The sequence below is a fragment of the Magnolia sinica genome, chromosome 10 (genome assembly GCF_029962835.1).
Source record: "Magnolia sinica isolate HGM2019 chromosome 10, MsV1, whole genome shotgun sequence".
Classification (NCBI taxonomy): Eukaryota; Viridiplantae; Streptophyta; class Magnoliopsida; order Magnoliales; family Magnoliaceae; genus Magnolia; species Magnolia sinica.
Genome location: NC_080582.1, coordinates 88,487,431 through 88,509,852, shown reverse-complemented (window position 1 = coordinate 88,509,852; position 22,422 = coordinate 88,487,431). Strand labels below are relative to the sequence as shown.

Sequence of the window (22,422 nt, the reverse complement as noted above, 5' to 3'; positions counted from 1 at the left end):
ATTAGTTGAAGGAGATTCTACCCAACTCCCATCCAAGGTGTCTGATCTTAGAGCTGAAGCATTGGCGTCAACGAACGGGGGAGCAAAAGAATGACTGATTAAAGCCCGAGAGACATCGATCAAACAACCTGAGAAGGCGCTACAAAAGGGCTCAATCCAACAAGTTGTCAATTGTAAGAGTCCTCACACTCCTTTTTGTAGGATTGAGTATAGAGTTTGTAAACCAAACTCGCGTAGATTCTTGTGTAGGATTGCATCGCCACTGACATGGGTGAGTATTTGTGCAAGTCCTTGTGTAGGCCAACGACATGAGTGTGTATGTGATAAGTCCTTGTGTAGGCCACCGACACGGAGTGTGTACGTGGTAAGTCCTTGCGTAGGGCACCAACACGGGTGAGTATGCGAGTAAGTCCTTGTGTGAGGCTCCGGTGGCGGTGAGAGTGTACGCTTGTAAAGATTAGAGGTGAACTTGATTTAAAACCTACGATAGTGAAATCCGGTGCAGTCATGGGTTGAGTGCATCTTCCGGGAGTGGAGTATGGAAACCGAACCACTATACATACTTGTGTTTGGGATTGTCATTTGAACACTTGTTTAATTATGCTTATGTGATTGATTAGTGAATTATATGTATGCATAATTAGATGAATACTAGAAGTTAGTACTTAGCACTTCCCACACACACATGTACACCATTGTTTATAGACTAATTTCTTAGTATGTGTATCTATTGTAGTCTATGTGATTAAACCCCCTATTAAGGTATTCCGTAACGGTAATGGTAGCCGTAATGGTCACCACTATTACTAATACGGGTATCGGCAATAGCTGTTGAAAATTTTCTTTTGCCCAAAAAATTTCTGAAAAAATATCTATAAAATCAAGAATAATGTAAATATTTCAAATATGTATTCATTTTTTGTTTTGAACATATTTATGATAGTGTAACAGTCCACTCTTTGGTGAGAGTGTTGTATTGGGTTGTCTAATGAATTGTTTCATATGATTATGACTCTAATATTTATACATCACAATCAAGCATTAGAACTAGAAATCAGAAAAAGGCATAAATACTGTTTTTTCAATTTTTTGAAAAAAAGGCCCTCGGAGATTCTATTCACTCAAATCACTTCAATCCACAGTTTTAATCTTAAAAACTATAGTAATAGTGGTCGAAATATGTTGTAAAATGATATAGGAGAGTTTTTGGAATGAGAAAAGTGAAAAAGAGGAGAAAATTGAATTTAAATATTTTTTTAATAAAAAAAAAGTGATCATTTTTCGACCGTTATGGGAGTAACGGTCATTATACCCTGTAATGGCCTTTACGGCCACCGTAACGGCTGATGCAGCCTCAAAAAACTAACTGCCCCGTTTCACCCCGTATCGCGTAACGGTCAAAGTTGTTACCTATAAGTATCGGCCTTTATGGGCATATCGTAACGGATATAAAACACCTTGCCCACTATTGGCTTAGAAGCCTTAGTGTTAAATTTCTTTACTTAGTTTAAATTGACCAAATAAATTTCTGTGTATAACCGTGGTAGATTATCTTATCCCACCACACCATTTCACTTATTACCTATTGGCGCTACTCCTAAGTTCCCTCGAATGCACTCATTCCTAATTCTATCCTTCTTCATCTTGCCACTCATCCATCTCAACATCCTGATTTCAGCTACACTCATACTATGAACAAGTTCTTTAACTGCCCAACATTTTGTGTCATAAAGCATAGCTGGCCTTATAGCTAACCAATAAAATTTCCCTTTTAGTTTGAGACTTTTGAGTTGTACAAAATGATCACATAAAATTGCAAAAGAAGCCTTTTACCTCTTATAGATTCTCTACTCCAAACCCTTTGACTGTACCTTTTAATTTGTTTTTGCAATGTGAACCATTAAGGTCCTTGAGAGCATTTTGAAATTGGTAACTGTTAGAGAAGAATTTCTTTCTTTCTCAGATTTGATCATGTTAGCTATTGTTCCAAGCTAGGCCTCATTAGGATGCTCCAGCTCGAGGGTAAGTTGTGAAAGGTTGATAGTTGAATAAGGCCTATTGAGCCCAAGTCTATGTAATCAGGCCCATTCATGTCTTTATTATTATAAATAAGAGTAGAGGGCTAGGTCTCTCTCTCTCTCTCTCTCTCTCTCTCTCTCTCTCTCTCTCTCTCTCTCATTGTTTCTCTCTTCCTTCTCCTTTCTTCTTCTTCTTCTTCTCATTGTAGCTTCTTATAGGCCCTCAAGATTAGCATCTCTCTCTCATTGTTTCTCTCTTCCTTCTCCTTTCTTCTTCTTCTTCTTCTCATTGTAGCTTCTTATAGGCCCTCAAGATTAGCACCATGTACTTGTTTAACATGGTATCAAAGCCTAAGTTCTCATAGGGTTTCTTATTCTATAGTTTCTTCTTCTCCTTCTTCTAGGGTTTTTTCTTCTTTTCTCTTCTTCTTTTCCCTTCAATTTTTTTTTTTTTTTTTTTGAGTTATTTTTCTTCAATTCTTTTTTTGAAGAACTTGCTGATTTTTGTGTTGCCTTGGCTAGGGTTTGCTGATTTTTTTTCTATTGAAGCAAATTTTTGTGTTGCATTGACTAGTGTTTGTTGAATTTTTTCCGTTGAAGCAGCTTTTTGTCTTGCATTAGCCAAGGTTTGCTGGATTTTTTCAGTTAAAGCAGATTTTTGTGTTGCCTTGGCTAAGGTTTATTGGATTTTTCCTGTTGAAGGCTTGAAGCAGACTTTTGTATTGTTTGGAAAAGGTTTACTAATTTTTTCTATTATGGCAATTTTTTTGTATTTTTTGTGTTTCCCTTCCTAATCCTCAATCGTTCCCTTCTTTTCCTTTTCCTTTTTCTTCTTTCTTTCCTTCTTCTTCCTCTTAACTCCATGAATTTTATTCTTCTAATCTTTCTCAACAAGTGGTGTTTCCATTCTTAATCTTTGGCAATTCCCTTATTTCCTTCCTAATCTTCTTGTCTTTCCTTTGTCTTTTCCTTCATCTTTCCCTCTTTCTTTCCTTACACAACAATATCTTCTTATTAACCATTTTCCCTTCACGCTTCATTCTTCAACAAGTGGTGGTTCCTTCCATCCCTACACAATAAAAACACCTTAGTAACCCTTTTTCCTTGACCATTCGTTCTTCCTTTTCATTGTTTTTCTGTTTTGAGAGTCATGAGGCCTTTTCCTCACTGACTCGTTGTGATTCGTGAAAAGGGGGTGGCTTGCAGTTGGATTTTTATGTTTATTTTTTGGATTTTGCATCATGTATTGCTGGATTTGAAATATTTTTAATATGCGGTTGAAGCCCTTGCTGATTTTTTTTTTTTGTTCGGTTGAAGATGTAACTGCAAATTCGTGTTCTATTCCATTTCTAAAGAATTTTTCGGAAGGATTTGTTATCTTTTGCTGAATGGTTGGAGATATTGCTGAATGTTCAGGTTGTAGGTATTTGATTAGATTGTCTCTTGCTGTGTGACATGTGCTCACATCTTCTCCACCACTCCCTTCGACGACTTAGCAGCTTTTTCGATTCAAGCTCTCCTTGCCAAGATGTGTAATGTGACCAATATTTATACCGAGTAGTTGGCCCGAACCCGTTTATGTACCGAACAATTGGTTCAGACTTGTTTGGACCAGTGTTCGAAGTATCATTATCACTACAAGTTTCGCCGGCCAGGTTTACGGAAATAATATCGATATCCGATATTGCCAATAATATCACTGATAACTGGAAATGTGCGGAAACATGGGGAAAACGGTGGAATTTTCAGCAAAACTTCAGGAAACGTTAAAATGCACATATTTGTATATTTAGAAATTTTAAAAAAAAAAAAAAATGCAAAAAGAATGCATACATAACAAGCTTCCATTTAATGAGGCCTTAAAAGCATGTGTTGTTGTAAGAAATCAGTCCAACCTTCCATCCAAACATCCATCGATATTGCAAAATATCAACAACACGATATTTCACCAAGAAATTATCAACAATTAGAAAGGAAAAGAAATATTGTGGTCTCAATATTGTGCATGTTGCGATATCGATAAGATCGAGATATTATAAATATTATCAATGACAAATTGAACACTACATACAACCATTTGCCTCGGAAAACAAAATTGAAATAATTTTTTTTCTAATAAACAAAATTTTGATGATTTCAATACGTTGGCAATATTATTGAAATATCGTCGATACACTAATGATACAAGCATTACCTAGAATTTACATCGTCAAAAATATTGGCGATGCATTGGCGACATTGATGCATTGGCAATACAAGCGACACCTAGAATTTACATAGTTGAAAATATTAGCGATTATATTAACAATATTGATACATTGGCGATACTTAGCGATACATTGCTAATACCTGGAATTTTTTATACTACCAGCGTTATGAGTATCGCTACTAGTGTTATCGGTGTCGCTGAGCTGGAAATAAAGATAATATCGGATATATTTCAATAATATCGGAGATAATTTGGACACTGGTTTGGACTAGGTGGTTGTCCCAGCCTTCTCAGACTTATGATTGTACTAGGTTAGTTTGCTATGAGCAGTTGGCACAGGCTCATTGTTTATATTGGATAGTTGGTCCATTCTTATTTGTTCCAAACAACTGTCTGGACTTATTCTTACGTTAGACAGTTTACCCAGCCTTAGTTGAGCTAGATAGTTGATCTAGACTCATTTGTTTATATTAGACAGTTAAACCCATTCTTATTTGTTCCAGATAGCTGTTTGGACTTATGGTTGTGTTGGACAGTTGGCCCTGCCTTGGTTGAGCTGGATAGTTGACCCAGACTCATTTGTGTATATTGGACACTTGGTCCATTCTTATTTGTTCCAAATAGTTTTCTGTACTTGTGGTTGTGTTGGGCAGTTGGCCCAACCTTGGTTAAGCTGGGAAGTTGATCCAAATTCATTTTTTGCCAGATGGTTGTTCTAGTGGCTCACATCACTAAAGTTACAGAAGTACATATTCGCCTAAAGGTATTGGTTGTCTCATCGCCTTCACTCTTATCCGCTCGCTCGCCTCTTGTCACGGCCAGTGCTACTCATCTCTGCAGCTATGCTACTTTTTCTGTTTTTAAGAAATCTTTTATATGCCTCTCCAAACTCAAGTTCCTCTTTTCAGAGCACCTTGAGTTTGAAGAGGGATGTTAGAGAAGAATTTCTTTCTTAGGTTTGACTATGTTAGCCCTTGTTCCAAGCAAGCCTCATTAGGATGCTCCAACTTGAGGGGGAGTGTTGAAAGGATAATAGTTGATTAAGGCCCATGAGGCCCAAGTCCATGTAATCAAGTCCATTCACATTTTTTCTATTATAATAAGAGTAGACGGCTAGGGTTTCAATACACCCTAAACATCTCATGTTCTCTCTCATGGTTTCTCTGTTCCATCTTTCTTCTCCTCCTTCTCATTGTAGCTTCTCATAGTCCCTCAAGCTTAGCACCATGTAGCCATGTAACAGTAACCAGAGAAACATGGAGAAAATGGCCCGTGTTAAATTAAATATTAAGGACATTGCATCTCCTTCCATACATTGTTAGTTCTCAAAAGATCTACAAGCAAAGAACCCTTAATGAAGATAATGCTGGTTTTGTGTGCCCTGGAAAGCCAATGATGACTATGATCATGGATCCAGATGACCACTTATGTTAGGAATACTTGCCACACAAGATGTGTGAAAACTATTATCATGATGGTTAAAACAGAGGCTTTCCTCCGTGTGTCCATTGGGAATATAAGAATAGACACAATAGGCGTTGGCCATGGGAAAGTTGTTGTCCATGGTTCTCAAGTACCCTAAATATCCATGATCAATTCAGCGGGTTTAGGCAACCTATGATCTAGGAGTGTGAGTGTTCATCATGTTTGCAAGTTTTTATGTTTAGGCTTGACTTGACACATGCTTAGAGAATCATATCAAGTCTGTGATCCGGGAGGCCCATCATGTCCGAATCATATTGACTTATCATGTTCTAGATTGGACTAATTCTTTTAATTGAGTACTCGTGGGGATTTTGATATCTTAGTTTTGTGAGCTTTGGATCACCCCATGAGGTTAGAATCGAGACTAACATATGGGGAAGCACAATCAGGCGCATCTAGTATAGGGTCAACAAAATTGTTTGAGTTTGTGTATGATTAATGAAACGGTATATACACATTTGTGTCTGTATTGCAATAGTGACTATTCAAGATCATGCTGATGGTTAGAAACAGGTGATACATGAAATCTTGATCAGAGAAAAAGGATTCTTTCGTAAATTAAAAGGGCGAGAGATGATTGGGTAATCTTCATATGCAGGTTGCTCCCATCATTTAAGAATCACATACAATATTTCCAATAAAAAAATTAAATTGGGACAATTCTGAAAATTTGAATGGTTTTGATCCATAACAGTTTACGAAAATTGAAGGCTTTTGGTCAATCCCTTGTTCCAAAACTAAGTCCACTTTCATCATTTACAAGATGTGTATCTTATAAGTTCACATGCTATGAGGAATTTGTCATTTTTTCTTATTTTACAAGAAGCAAATATTGACAATGCTATTTGGATAAATGGTGAGCAAGGAACTTACAATGGAATTCATATTAACAATTCGGCTGGGAGATCCTCTAATTAGAGATGGCAAAAGCAATATTGACAGCAAAGCTGGCGCCAGATGGTTCACTTGCATGTGTTCTTCATACCCATCTTTTGAAAAGCGCTGAGGCTCTGAATATGGGAGCTAAGACAAATTAGTTGAACCCAGTTATTGTATATCTTCTCCAGATTTAGATGCTAAAAAGACAAAAATGAGTTTACAGATGTTTTGTTTATAAAAGCCAAAGAGTAATAACTGATAAGGAACACACGTATAGTTGAGACAAGATTTTCCACAGTAATTGATTAAACAAATGAAGGGTTCTTAATCAGTATAGGGTTCTAGGAGAACAAAACAAGAAGGGGGGTGCTAAGGTTACTTTAGGGTTTGTTTGGTTGCACCAAATTACATAGATTAGTCATGAAATTTCATGATAATTTGGTGCAACCACTAAGGTTACTTTAGGGTGTGTTTGGTTGCACCAAATTTCACGAAATATCATGAAACTTTGCACCAAATTACATAGATTAGTCATGAAATTCATGATAATTTGGTGCAACCCCAGATGCAGTCTTATCTATAAAGAATAATATAAGAACATAAACAGCCAAAACACTCCATATAACATAAAGGTTTACCTTGTACATCCATGGAAGTGTTCGGAAATGAAATGTCAAGTACCTTGAAAAACAAATTTCATTTTTTTTCACTTGGGGATGAATTTATTGTAAATTTCAACTTTCGTTTTTTCTCTTTCCCATTATTGACCACGTAATAGGGATGCCTATCCAAACAAGAACAAAATAAACACGGAAACGATGCCACATTTTCCATTATTTTGGGTTACCAAACACCATGCCAAACATGAATTCTGATCTGGCAAATTGGGAAGAGTCAGATTTGGCTTCTTATTCTTATGTTTTTACATCTTTTCTGTTTTTTTTTAAATGTATGCCCTAGTTACATTTTAAAATAGATTTTTTTTTTTTTTTTTTTTTGAAAGGTTAAGAGCTTCAATTAAAAGCACCAAAGGCGCACATCAACATACAACCTTGCCTTCACAGACCAAACAATTGGTCGGAAGCATAAGAACATGTATCTGACTTTGCCCTCTGAAAAACATCTTGATCTGACACACTTTTATACCAGAAGCAATGGTTGCTTCTTCCCCCCACGAAGCCCAAATAATCACCAATAAAGCTAGCCACCACATGGACCACACCCACCTCCTCCCCATGCCATGCTAGAAACAGCCCATCAATGAATCTAGGAATCACCCAATAAATCTTACAACAAGCGATGAATCTATCCCACACCTTCCAAAAAAATAAACATAGTGGATGAATAAATAATTCACCGACTCCACATCTACCATACAAATGAGACAACAATTGGGGATTACCACCGATCTCCTTTGCAAGTTGTCAATTATTAGCACCCTATGCTTTCCCGCTAGCCATGCAAAATCCGCTACCTTCAAAGGGCTCCATAGGACCAAAGGACGTAGGAGCATGCATCCCACCCGAATGAAATCTAGCCAAAATATTGTATAAGGAATAAACAGAAAACTGACCGCATCTAGCCTTGGACCTCATCATCAAGTCGATAACTCCCAGAGGTAGCTTAACCCATTGGAGCCTCTCCGAGAGCTAAATGAATTTCATCTCCTCATCATCTGAAAGATTCCTCCTACAAGGAGGGGACCATGTCTCAGTGCCACTTGTAAATGAGAAACACTACGACATAGACACATTCCGATCTAGGGAGAGGTTGGTTATCAGTGAAAATTCCTCCTAGAGAGTAAGCTCACCAATCAAGAGACTTTGCCAAAATCGAATCCTTCTTCCATAACCTCAAGAAAACCCGACCCCTTCTTTGAACTCGCGTAACATTTTGTCAACCACCTTCCATAACCCCGAGACTATATATGAAGACGAATCCTTTACCCACCAACTCCCTTCCTGAACACCATATTTACTTGCAATCAGCTCCCTCCCCATCCTCACAATGTCCTTCCTAAATCCCCATAACCACTTTCGAAGCAGAGCAAGATTCATTTGGTCCAATTTCCTTATCCCCACTCCCCCTTCCCTATACAGCTTGCACACCTCACCTCGCCTTAAAAGATGGAAGTTTTTCTTCTCCTCAGCCCCTTGCCAAAGAAGATTGCATCTTAGCCTTTCCACTATTTCTAACACCGTCAATGGGCACTTGAAGAGTGACATGGTAATAAATCAGGAGATTGGACAATGCAACTTTAATTAACATGAGTCTGCCTCCCAATGGCATGTGTCGTCCTTTCCGCCTAGACAGCTTCCTTTCAACACTTTCAATAACCATGTCCCACAAGTGTTATGCAGGCTTACTTACACAAAGAGGGAGCCCAAGGTATTTTGATGGAAAATCTCTAGCCAGGCACCCAAACAACGTTGCTAGCCTTTCCACCTCTTCTTTAGTCATCTGAATGCCAAGCAACTCACTCTTGAGAATATTAATTTAACCCATAGACCACCTCAAAGCAACTCACAATCATCCTAAGATTATCCACCATCCCTTCATCGACATTGCAAAAGGTGATCATTACATTGGCAAACTAAAGATGGGAAATCTGGAAATTGGCGTTCTCCACCCTAAAGCCACTAATCAACCCAAATGACTGACCTTTTAACAACATATTGCTCAAAGCTTCTACCACCACCATGAACAGAAATGGAAATAGTGAATTTCCTTGCATGAGGCCTCTTAATGTCTAAAGGGAGCTTTTAAGAGAACCATTTATGAGCACTAAGAACCTGGACAAGCTCATGCATCTTTGGATCCATCTTCTCTATTTTTAACTGCTGCCTAACCTCCCTAACATGTAGTCCAAAAAGTCCCAACCCATGTGATCATAGTCTTTCTCAATATCTAACTTACAAATAACACCATTCTTCCTTCACGTATGTCTCAAATCCATGCAGTCATGAGCAATAAGAGCATTATCCAAAATCTACCTTCCTGCTATGAACACGCCTTAGGGCTCGGAAATAATGTTGCTAAGCACTGCCCAAAACCTTCAAGCTAATATTTTGACAAGGATCTAGTAGGGCTTCCCCTATTGACTAATAGGTCTAAAATCCCACGAGCACTTAGCTCATTCGACTTTGGGATGATGGCTATAACACCAAACTCCTATGATATCCAATGGTCCAACCCCTAACAAAGCTTTGATTTCCACCATGGAGAATGGTTTTTCTAATGCTTCAGCTTCTTCCCCAACAAGCCACATCTTTCATTCCTCCACAAACAATGGCTTTCTAAACCCTCAACTTCTTCACCCACAAGCTGGTTAAAGGGCAGAGTATCCAGCTGAGGACGAACCCACCCTTCATTTGTTAGCAACTCCGCAACTCTTTATAGAACTTCACATTTTTCTCGCACACTTGGCTCTTTTCTTCCACGTGACTTCCATTCACTATCATACTATGGATCATATTGTTCCACGACTGCAATTCTATAGAAAATTTTAGTGTTTTCGTCTCTTGCCAAGTAGCCTAAGAGTGATGCCTCCATTTTATCTCTTCTTCTTTGAGGCACTTCAAGTAATCTACCACGAGACTAACAAGCTCCGCCTTTTTGCTTCCGAGATCTTCCGCACTCCCCCTTTAGATTTATAGCTTGGGTTTTCTGAAGAATGGTCTCCCCATCTTCCTCCTCCCTCACCCTCGGCACCTCCCTCTTCCATTCAATAATCTTGCCTTTCAAGAGCTTTAATTTTTGAAATAATCTGAACCCGGCATAACCTTTGACATGGAAAGATTTCCACCAATCCCTCACTAACTTGAGAAATCCCTTCACCTCAAGACAAATTAGCTCAAACCAAAACAGTTTGGGCCCCAAATCCTCTTCGGCAACCTCCAATAATATTGGGCGATGGTTGGATATCGGTCTTGGAAGGCCACGTTGTCCACCAATCCCTCACTAACTCAAGAAATCCCTTCACCTCAAGCCAAATTAGCTCGAATCGAAATGGTTTAGGCCCCAAATTCTACTCAACAACCTCCAATAATATTGGGCAAAGGTTGGATATCGGTCTTAGAAGGCCACGTTATCACACAAGAGGGTACTTGTCAAACCACTGAAGAAACTAGGAACCTATCCAACTTCTCTTTCTTGCCCGTTCGTCGAAGTAAATTTTACCCCATCTATTAGAAGATGCACCATATCATTTCTAATCACCCAATCGGAGAATTCACGCATACTCCTCGTGATTTGACCTCCACTGGTTTTCTCATATGTAAATCCGATCACATTGAAGTCACCCCCCACACACCATGAATGGTGCCACCTCCATCGAATGCCATCCAACTCACCCCGCCCCCCCCAACAAAAAAAAAAAAAGCCGATCATTGCACAACCCTATTCAAATATATACGACAGTAAGAATCCATCTAAAACCCAACAACACCTCTTCATAGCACTAACAAAGTGAACTCCCAGCACTAGCTAGTGTCCTTCCATAGCGACGAGTTCCATATCACCACCCAAGAAAAGAAAAAAAAAACTAAGGCTATTCTCCACCAAATGGGAACTAGCAACACTCCACAGAAGAGAAGAGGGGAAGAGAACATCTCAAGAAGAGAAAAGGATTTAAGATGGAGCCACACATGTAGAAGCTTAAGTGAAGAGGCACATGAACTAGGGACACCAGAGAGATCACACGCTCAAGGAGCATTCACGGGTCAAATCCTCCACTCATGCTCTTTCTTGGACATGTATTGGCTCGTCCGGGACAGCTTCGAACTAGATGCTTCCATGAACTAACCACCCAGTGCTCCTTTGAGCCACCACTACATTCATCTAGAGCGGCAGCAATACCGAGCCTCTACCCTGTTGCCACTGTCCTTAATCACCACCTATCTCCCAAACCACCTGATGATCGGCACCATGTATACTCCAAGTCAGGCCACCTGGTAGCCTTTCATCGCCATGCACTAACCATGAGTCCGCCACCTACTCTTGGCCTCACTAGGGACACGGTCACCCTCTTACTATCTACCCCCCCCCCCCCCCCCCCCCGACACGGCCTTGCCAACCTCCCATGGTCCACGGGTGCATGCACATTCATCTTCCTCCGCCACCAATTATCCTCCTCCAGCCCTCTGTCTGCATCTCCGGCAATCCTTTAGACTTCCCTCTTCTATCCTCCGATCCTCCCTTATCACGTTGAGTCGTTGACCTCAACTCTCACTTCCCTTATCACTAAAGAAACACGACTAAGAATACTTCTGCACACAGACCCTCGCCGCGCTCAGCTCCATCCATGATTCCATAACCAGATAAATAGCAAACACTTCCCCACAACAAGAGCCCACCTCCACGAGGACTTCCTTGAACCAAAGCTCAAGTAGGAGCTCCCACAACAAGATCCACACCACCACCTTGCCAAACTTTGCCCTATCAGACCACGTTTTGATGGACACAACTAGATTGTCTTTGAACAATGGTCCCATGAAAATTATCTTGTCCAAGTTCTTAGTTTGTTTTAAAGTCACCTAGACCTCGATCGAGCTTAGAGGTCTGGGTATCTTGCCTTCTTCTCGAAGGCCGCAGCAAGAGGAGAGCCACTCACCAAGGTCTATCAGTGAGGAGACCTTCTTCAACAAAGCCACCAAGCTCCATTGAAGAGCCTACCGTGCATGCATCACCAACCTCGGATGGACACCAACGTCTGGCTTCTCACTCAAAACCTCCTACATCTACCTTTCAATCGCTTGTTCTTCTTCTACCGCCTCTCTAGTGGTGTCAATGCCACCCGAAGCCCCCTCAGATTTTATGTGCATGCATTATGTAATTATCATTGGGAAAAAAAAGAAGGCAACAGTGTATAACCAGCAAATTGCCTCTTCTTATAATTAATGATCTGTCACTTTCTAGATGAACAATAATCACACCAATAAGATGAAGCAACTAATAAAACTATCAGACTTCCTGATTTTATTTTATTTTTCCAGCTAAGGCTGTAATAGGTTATGTCATCAAGAAACATGAATAGTCAAGTAGAAAAAGGAGTCAAAGAAGCTATGAATAGGATAAGAATAAAATTTCCCCTTTTCTTGTGTGAAAGATCTAATGAATTAGAATATAGAGGATTAGGAATCACTGAAAAGTCAAGAAGAATTACAAGTAGAACTAACAAACTAACAATGTCCGCCTATCAAAAAACGAAATTGTACAAGTTCCAGAATCTAAGAGTAGAAACAGTACAAGGCAGAGTTTACAAAACAGCAGATAGTCAAAATATTACGGTCCATACAGACCTCCTATTGAAAAGATGCCAGCATTATTGATCAAAACATGCAACGGAGCTAAACGTGCATTCCACGCTTCAGCAAATCTTACAACTGAGCCAAGCGAGAGAAGATCAAGTTCCATCACCTTGATAAGAGTAACAATTTTAGTGTTAGTCGTCCTGCAAGTGGAAAAATATGGAATAGTGGATATAGTATTCAAGAACTGTCTCATGATTGCTGTTAGAGAGAAGAACACTCGGATGCAAACAGCCTTATATTATATTAGGTAAATATAGGTTCCTGTACAATCATGGTTCCTTGTTGTGTCAGAGCTCAGTTTTCCAAAAGGAGCATGGTCCTTAGGGGCAGTTGGACAGGAATCTAATCACAATAGAGGAGTCCCCTAGACAAGATCAGCAAGTAGGGAAAATGGGGAGCTCCAACACCAAGTTTCAAGAGAAGGGATAAAATACCAATCATCTGCTTGACTGGTCTTGCCTGTCAATAGGTTTGCAGGTCCATCATTGGAGGGGCCAGCATAGCAGTGCAGGAGAATCGTATCAGGTATTTGTCTACTCAAACCCTTCACACAAAAAGGAGCTAGAAGTGTTGAGTATCCTTTGTCCCTCAGTTTGATCGTCAGGAAACAGGTACAGATGCAACATGAGGGGAGGTGCATCACATGGGCGGTCATAGACAGATAATGGTGTGACATGTGGATCACATTTGCAGCATGAGAAGGGATGAAACATGCCAAATGCTTCACACTAGGGGTGCAACTCGCGCATGTTGACTCGGGTTTGGGGTCAACCCAAGTCCAATCCGACATCAAGACCAAATCTGCAACCTGACCCGATCCGCATTCCAACCTTGGGCGCCCAACCTAAACCCAACCGAAGTCCTCTATACTCAATCCAACTTGATCTAACCCAACCTGACCTGACCGACCCAACCCAACCAAAATACATGTGACAATTCCCGACCTGAATTTGCTCAACCAGAACTCAAATCAGGTTGGCATTTTTCAACTTGAGCCCAACCCGAGGACCTTGACAATGCCGCCCACCCCGACCTGAACTCGAACCCAAGCTGCCTGCCCTACTTCACACCTCTCCTCCTCCTCATCATCAGCTAAGCCTTATCCCAACTAATTGGGGTCAGCTACATGAATCTTGTTCCACCGTTCCACTATCACAGACCATAGCTCTCATGCATGCCACAAATGGATCCTACCAATAGTGTTATAAAAGAGACAGCCACCTTGATCAGTTCTGAAGCATATGTAATGTGCGTAACATGCATATATAGTATATGGTAACTGGTATATGCAAGTACATGTGTACGTGTGTGCACAATGAGATCCACTATTAGAAGCACAGTTTTCATGCCTCCACTTTCTATGTCATGCATGTGGTGTGCATATGATGATACAATATGGCTCCATAACTAGAACACAGTCCAAAAATCACAATGATCAGAATCCTTGCCATGTAAAAGATGGAGTGCAAACATTATTGGCCGGGTAGTAATTTTTGTGTGCTACTTTTTAATGATTAGCATTGTCCAATCATCGTAACTTTTGGTCTATATGATCCATTCATGGTTTTTCCCAATGAATGTACAATTCAGATCATCACATGAATGTGATGCATATACAATATAGAAAGTAGATAAACAAACATTTTGTGCTTCACAAAGTGGTGGATCTCATCCCTATATATGTACATTCACATGCAAATGTACATTACTTACAGTTAATAGATACCTCAACATTAAGGGGCGCCCCAATTCCAGACCATTCATTCTGCCACTTCTGAATCAAATCATGAGCTGCTTTCGGGTTCCTCACTGCCATGACAACATGTGCCCCTGACTCTGCCAATTGCCTGTTTTAGTGAGAGCAAATTTCTAATTAAAGTAAGCAAAAACTTCTCGAAAAGAATGACAAGAAAAGTTACAAACCTCTCAGGCAGAAATTCTACTTGGCATGTAACAAGGACAGTCCATTTTTTAAAAGATTTCTGTTCTTAACACTGTCCACACCCACATCAAGCAAACATCAATATGGTAATTCAAGATAAACCCTATTTATATTTTTTTCCTGTTGATCGTTACTTATATGGTCTAAAGCTTGCACACAGTGTAAGGCATGCAGACGGAGGGAAAGTGTGATCAAGGAAGCATTTGTCTCAAAGTGTTGGCAAGTACAAAAGCCTACAAAGCAAAAGCAGAGCATGAGTGCAAATAGTGAATTCAAAGTGATACCTTAGTTCTCAAATTGGGTGGAAAGGCATGACATGGTGGATATTCCATTGGGAGAAGTTAAATTTAATTGGACGAACTCGCAAGAAAGGATGGTCCTGTCCAAAATTGATAGGTTCTTGGTCTCGGCTTAGTACGTGGGTGGAGAAGTTTCCGTTAGTGCATCAATGAGGTCTTCCAAGGCCAATGTCTAAACACTATCTGACTATATTGGAAGGTGAGGAGGAGAATTGGGGTCCAAGACCATTTAGATTTGAGCTTATGTAGGTATAAGTAAAGGGTTTTTTATTGAGGGTCAAATATTGCATAATATCCCCCATTTATATCTTGGTTTTATCAACATGATAAGGTTTAATGTCTTATTTTACTCATATTTGTGTTGCAAGGTGAATTTAAGAGCTTGGATTGGAAAAGGTGTTAAAAGCATGAATTTGATGCTTAAAGATCACCAAGGCAAGGGATGGATCTTAGGAGACAAAGATTGAACAATTCACATGCCAAAGATCCAAGGAAACCGAGTGATGAAGGAAGAGAATCGAAGACTTGAAGTGAAGAAAAGGAATCTTGAATTATGGGACCAGAAAAGTCTAATTCTGAAAAACTGCCAGAACAAACTTCAATTCTATCGAAGATCGTTAGATAGTATCGAAGACCATATCAAAGACACTTTGATAGAATCGAGAATTTCATGATTTTGAGGCCAAACTCGCTGGACAGTTCTAGACCAACCTTCGATTCAATCAAAGATTGTTCGCTAGAATCGAAGGACATATCGAAGACACTTCGATAGAATCGAAACTACGTAAATTTGAGGCAGTTTCTAGATTTTTCCAAGTCAGTGCGACAGGAGGTGTTGCACAACTATAAATAGGGTTTGGAGGAGCAAAGCACAAGGGTGGAGAGCCATCGTTAAGCGTTTTTTTTCTCTTTCTCCTTAGTTTTTCATGTTTTCCTCTAAGGTTTTAGATCCAATCATGTCTATGGTTGACTAAACCTCTTAGCTAGGGCTAAGAGGTGAAGCTTGTAGCATGATGGGTTGTTTCTATTACTTTGATTCATATTTATGATGAACCTTTATAAATTTTAATTTGGTATTTAAGGAATACTTTCAGTTTTTAATGATTTATTGTGACTCAAATTACAGTAGATTTGCAATAACTTTAAGTATCTTCTTTTCCTGATTTGAGACTGTAAATTTAGTAAGTCTTGTTGTTCACCATCGTCCCTTGGGCATGGTAGGGTGATGGAATCCTTCCTAATCTTCACAATTCTCCTGTTCTGAGATTATAGAATTGGTAAATCCGGTTGTTTGTCATTGCCTCCTGTGCATGGTTTGGTAATGGAATCCCTGCCAATTATCATAGTTCTCCTTCATTGAGAATTAGGTCAATGGAAGTTCAGATTTAGTTTTATTGATATATCTTCCAATTGGATAGGATAGGACTTCAATTCCAATTGTGTTACGTGAATCAAGAAAGAGGGCTCCCTTATCACTACAAGTGAATCCTTGGAAACCCTAGTTCCCACCTTTGAATTTCTTAAGTTTCTAATTAAATCTCTCACAATTACTTCCTTTTATTTCAGATTTAGATTCATATCTTTTTCTAGTTCTACTTCTAGTTGCTTTCAGAATACTCACGAGATTAGTCCCTATGGATTCGACTTCAGTCTCACGGAGATTATTACTACATCACGACCCTACACTTGGGGTTGTGAACATTTTTCAAATTTGGTGAGAGAGTGATGGAAGTCCTTTGGGGTGGAGGGTTATGCAAGGTTCAAATTAAGTCAAAAACTCAAACTCTTATAAGGCAGGATCAACGTATGGAAGAGGGAGGTGCTGGGGAGTTAGGAGGATGAAGTTAAAAACACTCATAGGGGTATTCAGGCCATTGATATCAAAGCGGAAGGGGAGAAGTTATCAAAGGATGAGATAACAACGAGGATGAAATTATCTCTTGATTACACGAACTGCCGTAAGGAAGAGAAAAAGGAATTATTTGGATTGCTACAAAACCATTTAGCTTCTTACATACTGACACTACCATTTGTTACATAAACTAAAAGGTACTAAAAATTTATCCAGAATTGGTTTAGTGTTTACAGAAATCCTTCTGCTCATAAAATTTTCATCTGCCAATTAAAAATAATAAGAAGGTTACTTATAAAAGGAAAACAGCATAGCAAAAAGATATCCATAAAGATAAACACCCACTCATCAACAGATAAAGACCCACATCATAATTTATCAAAATACATTATATCTATGAAGAAATGCATATAAATACAAGTCCACCACTCAAATTAACAAAGATGTACGCATCATGATAACAAAGTGATTGTTTACAAAATTCAACCTACATCCAAATTCTTCCCAATATCAATCATAAAGAACAACCTCCTCATCAAAGCAGATAAAACCACTTCACATCTCAAAAAATGATAAAACAAAAACCAAGGTTCAAAATATCGTATCTCATTATCAAAGTATCCCAATAAAATCATCCCGCGATTGCAGAGATTCATATCACAACACAGGTATGGATTGGAAAATATTGCTTGTATTGTCAATATATTCCACCACGAATGTGAAGTATGATACAAATGGAGTCCAAAATCACACAGAGATTTAAAATAATAATAATAATAATAATCAAATGTATCATCTCATATTGTGATAAATTCCTGCCATGATACTGCACAATATTTCAAACCCTGATAGAGAAAACTGTGGAAATTCATAAACATCAAAACCAGCCTCATCACATTTCATTTTATTTTATTAAAAAAAAAAAAAAACAAAACAAAACAAAACAAACGAAATGGTCGAATTCATTTGGAAAAACCAACTTTCCCATATCATAAAAAAAAAATTAAAAATAATAATAAGTCAACAAATGTGATCAACAGTGATATCACACAATATTTCGAACCTTGAGGAAAAACCATGGATACCTATAAATCTCAAAAACACCAACGATGAAATTTCATTTTAAAAAAAAAAAAAAAAAAATCAAACAAAACCCAAAAAAGAAATTGTCAAATTTATTCAGAAAATCAACTTTTCCATATTAAAAGGAAAAAAAAAAAAAAAAAGACGAATGTGACAGATGGAATGATCATCTATGGACAATGCCGACATCCCACACATAAAAAAATCTAGAAAAAAGAGCAATAAAGCTAGCAAGAATCAACATCATAGAAGAAGATGAATGGAGGGCAAAAGAGGTAGATACCTGGCGATTTCGAGGCCAATTCCACTGGTGGAACCGGTAACGATGCAAGTGAGATCGGGGAGAGGGGACAAATCAAGAGGGTTGGGGATATGGCTGGCAGTGATCCGCTGGAAGAGCATCTCGTAAATTACGTAAAACCAACCTCTCAGCCATTCCATCCATCCCAGCCCTTTCTTCTCCGTTGTTGTTATTGTGGTTGTTGTGGTTGTAGTGGTTGCTGTTGTGCTTGATGAACCCATCTTCCTCTCTCAGCCTCTCTCTACACCTGCAGCAAATGCCACTATGCCAGTCAAAGTGGGGGAATCGCTTGTCTGGGGGAATTGCTGAGCTGGTGTAGAAGTTGCGAGCTCGGGTCCACTCGTTTCTAAGGCCCACGGTCATAAAATACCAGCCTGGTCAATAGGCCGGGTAGCCCACCAACCTACTCTCTTGGCCCATGGGCCCAGCTTGGGTCTTAAAATGCAGGGCGGGCAGAGCCCGGACTAACCCGTGACCACCCCTAGTTTTCAGTTTGGACCGGTATTCTAAAACCTGATACTGACTGTGAACTAGTTTGGGCCAGAGCCGCTGCATGAAACAAAGCCGCATGCATATATATATATATATATATATGGGAAATGGTACTATGCGGTCCAGCGCATGCAAGATTAATATAAAATTCACAAACAGATTAACCTTTCTCTGAACTGCTAGCATGCTTTGCAAGGCAGTTGCATCTTTATGCATGTATCTCATCTTACCTGCAACTCCAGTTGCAATGCCCTCAAATACAGAGTGAAAACAGAGGGCAACAATCAGCAAAACGCTATCACCGAATGAACCTGTAGGCAGTGGTTTTATAAATTGAGTTTCCCTTCCATCATTGACCTGTAGAGACATGCATGCCAAAAGGAACGTTCAGAAGTAATAGGCTAAGCAGTGGATACCTGATTACACATCTACTATCAGAATTATGGTATCAATTGATTCAATTCACTAATGCCTTGAACAAAATAATCACTAATCATTCAAATATGTAGCGTGTTATCGGAAGATTAAAACCTGTGCCATTCTATAATTACTCTGTGAAATCTATTATGCATGCCATAACAGTAGCGAGCACTTCAAAATCAAAATCAAAAGATTTCTGGCAAAATGTAATAGTAAAGGTGGGTCACACATCAATTGAGTTGTAATATCTGGGATTACCACTTTCTTATGATTTCTTAATCTACTTTGAAAATCAGTGACAACCCATAATTAGGAAGCATAGACAAGAGTCCTGCAACAGACATGCATATAATTATTTCACGGGCTTTCCGACATAGTTTCAGATATTGATCAGACACTAGAAAGACTTGCAGACCAGCATCATCACAATCAAATATTGGGACGGAAGCAAAAGTTCTATAAAAAGTTCAAAACATATGGAAATTGAAAAGTACAAATAAAACTCACCACCTTCTAGACTTGACTGCATTACATAACTCAAGAAACTGGATGACTTAGTCAAACTACTCCCATCTGGTTTGGGAATCAAGCCCTCAGTACAGGGATGTATGGTGGTATACATTAGGATTATAAAGGATTGAATTCTGATTCAATAAAGGGCACCATGATGAATTTATATAAGTCATGGCTGACTTGGTCAACTTTAGATGGAAAGATCCAAATATTTAGGAATAGGCAAGTCACTCTATCACTCCATGATGGGTGCGCATCAATAATACAAAATGCACGCTTTTTACAAGTATGCACATCAAACACAGAGGCATATGCATTTACACAGCATATGTAAGCACATATAATTTTGCTGGTAATCTGAGCTGCAACACTGAAAATGCAGCAGAACAGTGAAGTATTTTTGCATGTATCAAGTTGTGTAGAAATGTGGATTATTGGTGTATCTCTTCTTAACCATCAATCTGTGGGGTAAGATTGAAATATAAGATCTTCTAATATGGGATTTTTGGTATATTTATACCAATCAGATCGAAGGTTTGGATTGCCCAAACCATGTTTCCCAATTGTGTGGAATCTCGTACATCAGAGAGTGTAACTCTCATAGATGAATATAAAGCTAGTAAAAACAAATTGTAATCTCACCAATCAAATGTCAGTTACATGTATTTGTTCACATCAACAACAATCTCACTACAGAAAGAGAAGCACAAGTGCCAATCTGGTTTCTAAGCTTTCCATCAGGTAGGCCATAGTGCATTATTTCTTCTTTCTAAACACCTCTCTCATTCACTGCTCAGGTGGGCCATTGTGTACAAATCAAATGGACGGATTAAAATAAATAAAAGGAAATTTCAGCTGTGTTCTGCGAATCAATATATTGTGGCCCACCTGAGAAGTTAAACAGCCCGATGTCTAGTCCAAAAGATCTAAAGATCTAATAGAAAGCTCCGATGTAACATACACTTGTAAATTTATGTTTATAAGATGATGAAAAACAAAGAGAAATGAAGCTAACCGGTCCCCATTAACAACAACGATGATAAACGGCCACGATTCTCCGCCCTAGCGGCTGCAAGTAGATTAGCACAAGGACTAGAGCAATGACCACTATGACCACTACTGGAGTAGCAGCTTGGCCCTGATCTGCAGCAGCTGGCGCATTCACCACTTGTGCTAGAGGCTATTCACCCTATCAACAGATGTAAACAGTAAATCAGAAACACAAAAAGTTTAAACTAATCCTATAATTCAGGTAGGAATGGTGTGTTAGACTTACAAGGCAGATCTTGTAATCGGATCTGCCTTGTACTAGAGGCTATTGTGATTATATCGACAAGTCTCAGAGTCCCGTTAGTCAGATACAATGGAAAATGATGGAATGCAGCATATATGCTAAAACAACGGCTAACTAGATAAGGTTTCTGTTGGACAAGATCTAATTATATCGATAAGCCACAAAGCATACACCCGCCAATAAGGTGTAAGAAAGCAATGAAAAAATGCACTATGATACTGATGTATGTGAGGAGCAAGGAGGTTGATAGAGGAATGAATGTTGCACGATGCTAATGCGCTGATCTGATGAGACTAATAAAAGCTTGAACGGTTGGATGAACGATAGTGTTGCAAGGCTAAATTAAGTGGCTTAAATTTGAACTTAGGTGGCTCAGGAGGCTTGGACTCTAGTTATGATAAGCTAGACCAAGGTTGGGCTCTCTCTCTGTCTCACTCTCACTCTCCTTGGTGGAGGGATGCTTCTTTAACTTCTTCTTGATGATTCGAAATGTTTGAAATGAGGAGGGAATTAGGCTATTTATAGTCTCTCGACCCGATTTTTTAATAATTCCCGGTGATCCTAGGAGCAAACAATTGTTGAAGGGTTGTGATTGGAGATTACCACATGGAAACATCTCGTGAGTTAGATGAGGTGGTAAAAGGATAATTTCGGGTAATGAGATATGCATCGGAGTAAATGCACCTAAACCACACACTTAGGACTTGAAAAAGAAGAGTTCCACATGCTTGAGGAACGTTGCCCCAAAGAGGGGGAGTGTCACGTGGTCAGCGGCAACCTGGCTACCGTCGGTCCCCACTTGGACTCCCTGCTTTGACAGGCAACATCATCCAAGTGTGTGGGCTCTATTGTGAGGGTTGTTGCTTTGAGGTTTCGACCATTTCTCCGATTGGGCTTGGGTTCATGCTTGGTTTTGGGCTTAAATAGGTGAGTAGACTGGGTTGTGAGGTTGTGTAAGCTGATCGGGTGAGTTGACATAGTGAGTTAATCGAGCAAGTTGACTCACCAAGCCGACTCATGGCTCTAGGGTTTTGGGTTCCTAGGATTTTTGGTTAGGCTGACTGGGTTGACTGGGTTAGATGGGCTGAGTTTTAGGGTTTGTGATAGGGGTTCTTAGGGTTTAGGCTTCTAGGTTAGGGTTTAGGATTGGAGTTCAGTTGTTCATCCATCCATTCAAACTCAATCAGCTTATTAGCCTGGGGTAGGGTGTCTACGGATGCCCCTCTTTGGCAGAGGTTGTGAACAACCAAATGCTAAAGCGAGTGGATACCCTGCCTTTGCCAATCAACCATGAATTACAATATGGATTCATTACCTTTTTTTG

The 22,422-nt window shown here is 39.4% G+C and overlaps 1 protein-coding gene across 2 annotated transcripts in view; it reads right to left on the bottom strand.

Annotated features, from left to right (window-relative positions):
- Positions 1-20,993, bottom strand: part of LOC131217692 (dehydrogenase/reductase SDR family member FEY-like) — a 28,183-nt gene extending 7,190 nt beyond the window's left edge. The window contains exons 1-6 of one of the 2 annotated variants that reach the window (XM_058212672.1): positions 20,820-20,993; positions 19,037-19,228; positions 18,362-18,626; positions 14,629-14,749; positions 12,891-13,008; positions 6,586-6,722 (exon numbers count right to left, since the gene is read on the bottom strand). In XM_058212672.1, the coding sequence (XP_058068655.1) occupies positions 6,586-6,722; positions 12,891-13,008; positions 14,629-14,749; positions 18,362-18,600 (615 nt within the window). In that variant the 5' untranslated portion in view covers positions 18,601-18,626; positions 19,037-19,228; positions 20,820-20,993. The remainder of the gene's footprint in view (positions 1-6,585; positions 6,723-12,890; positions 13,009-14,628; positions 14,750-18,361; positions 18,627-19,036; positions 19,229-20,819) is intronic. The other variant, XM_058212671.1, reaches the window with a different exon arrangement.
- Between the last annotated feature and the right edge of the window lie 1,429 nt (positions 20,994-22,422).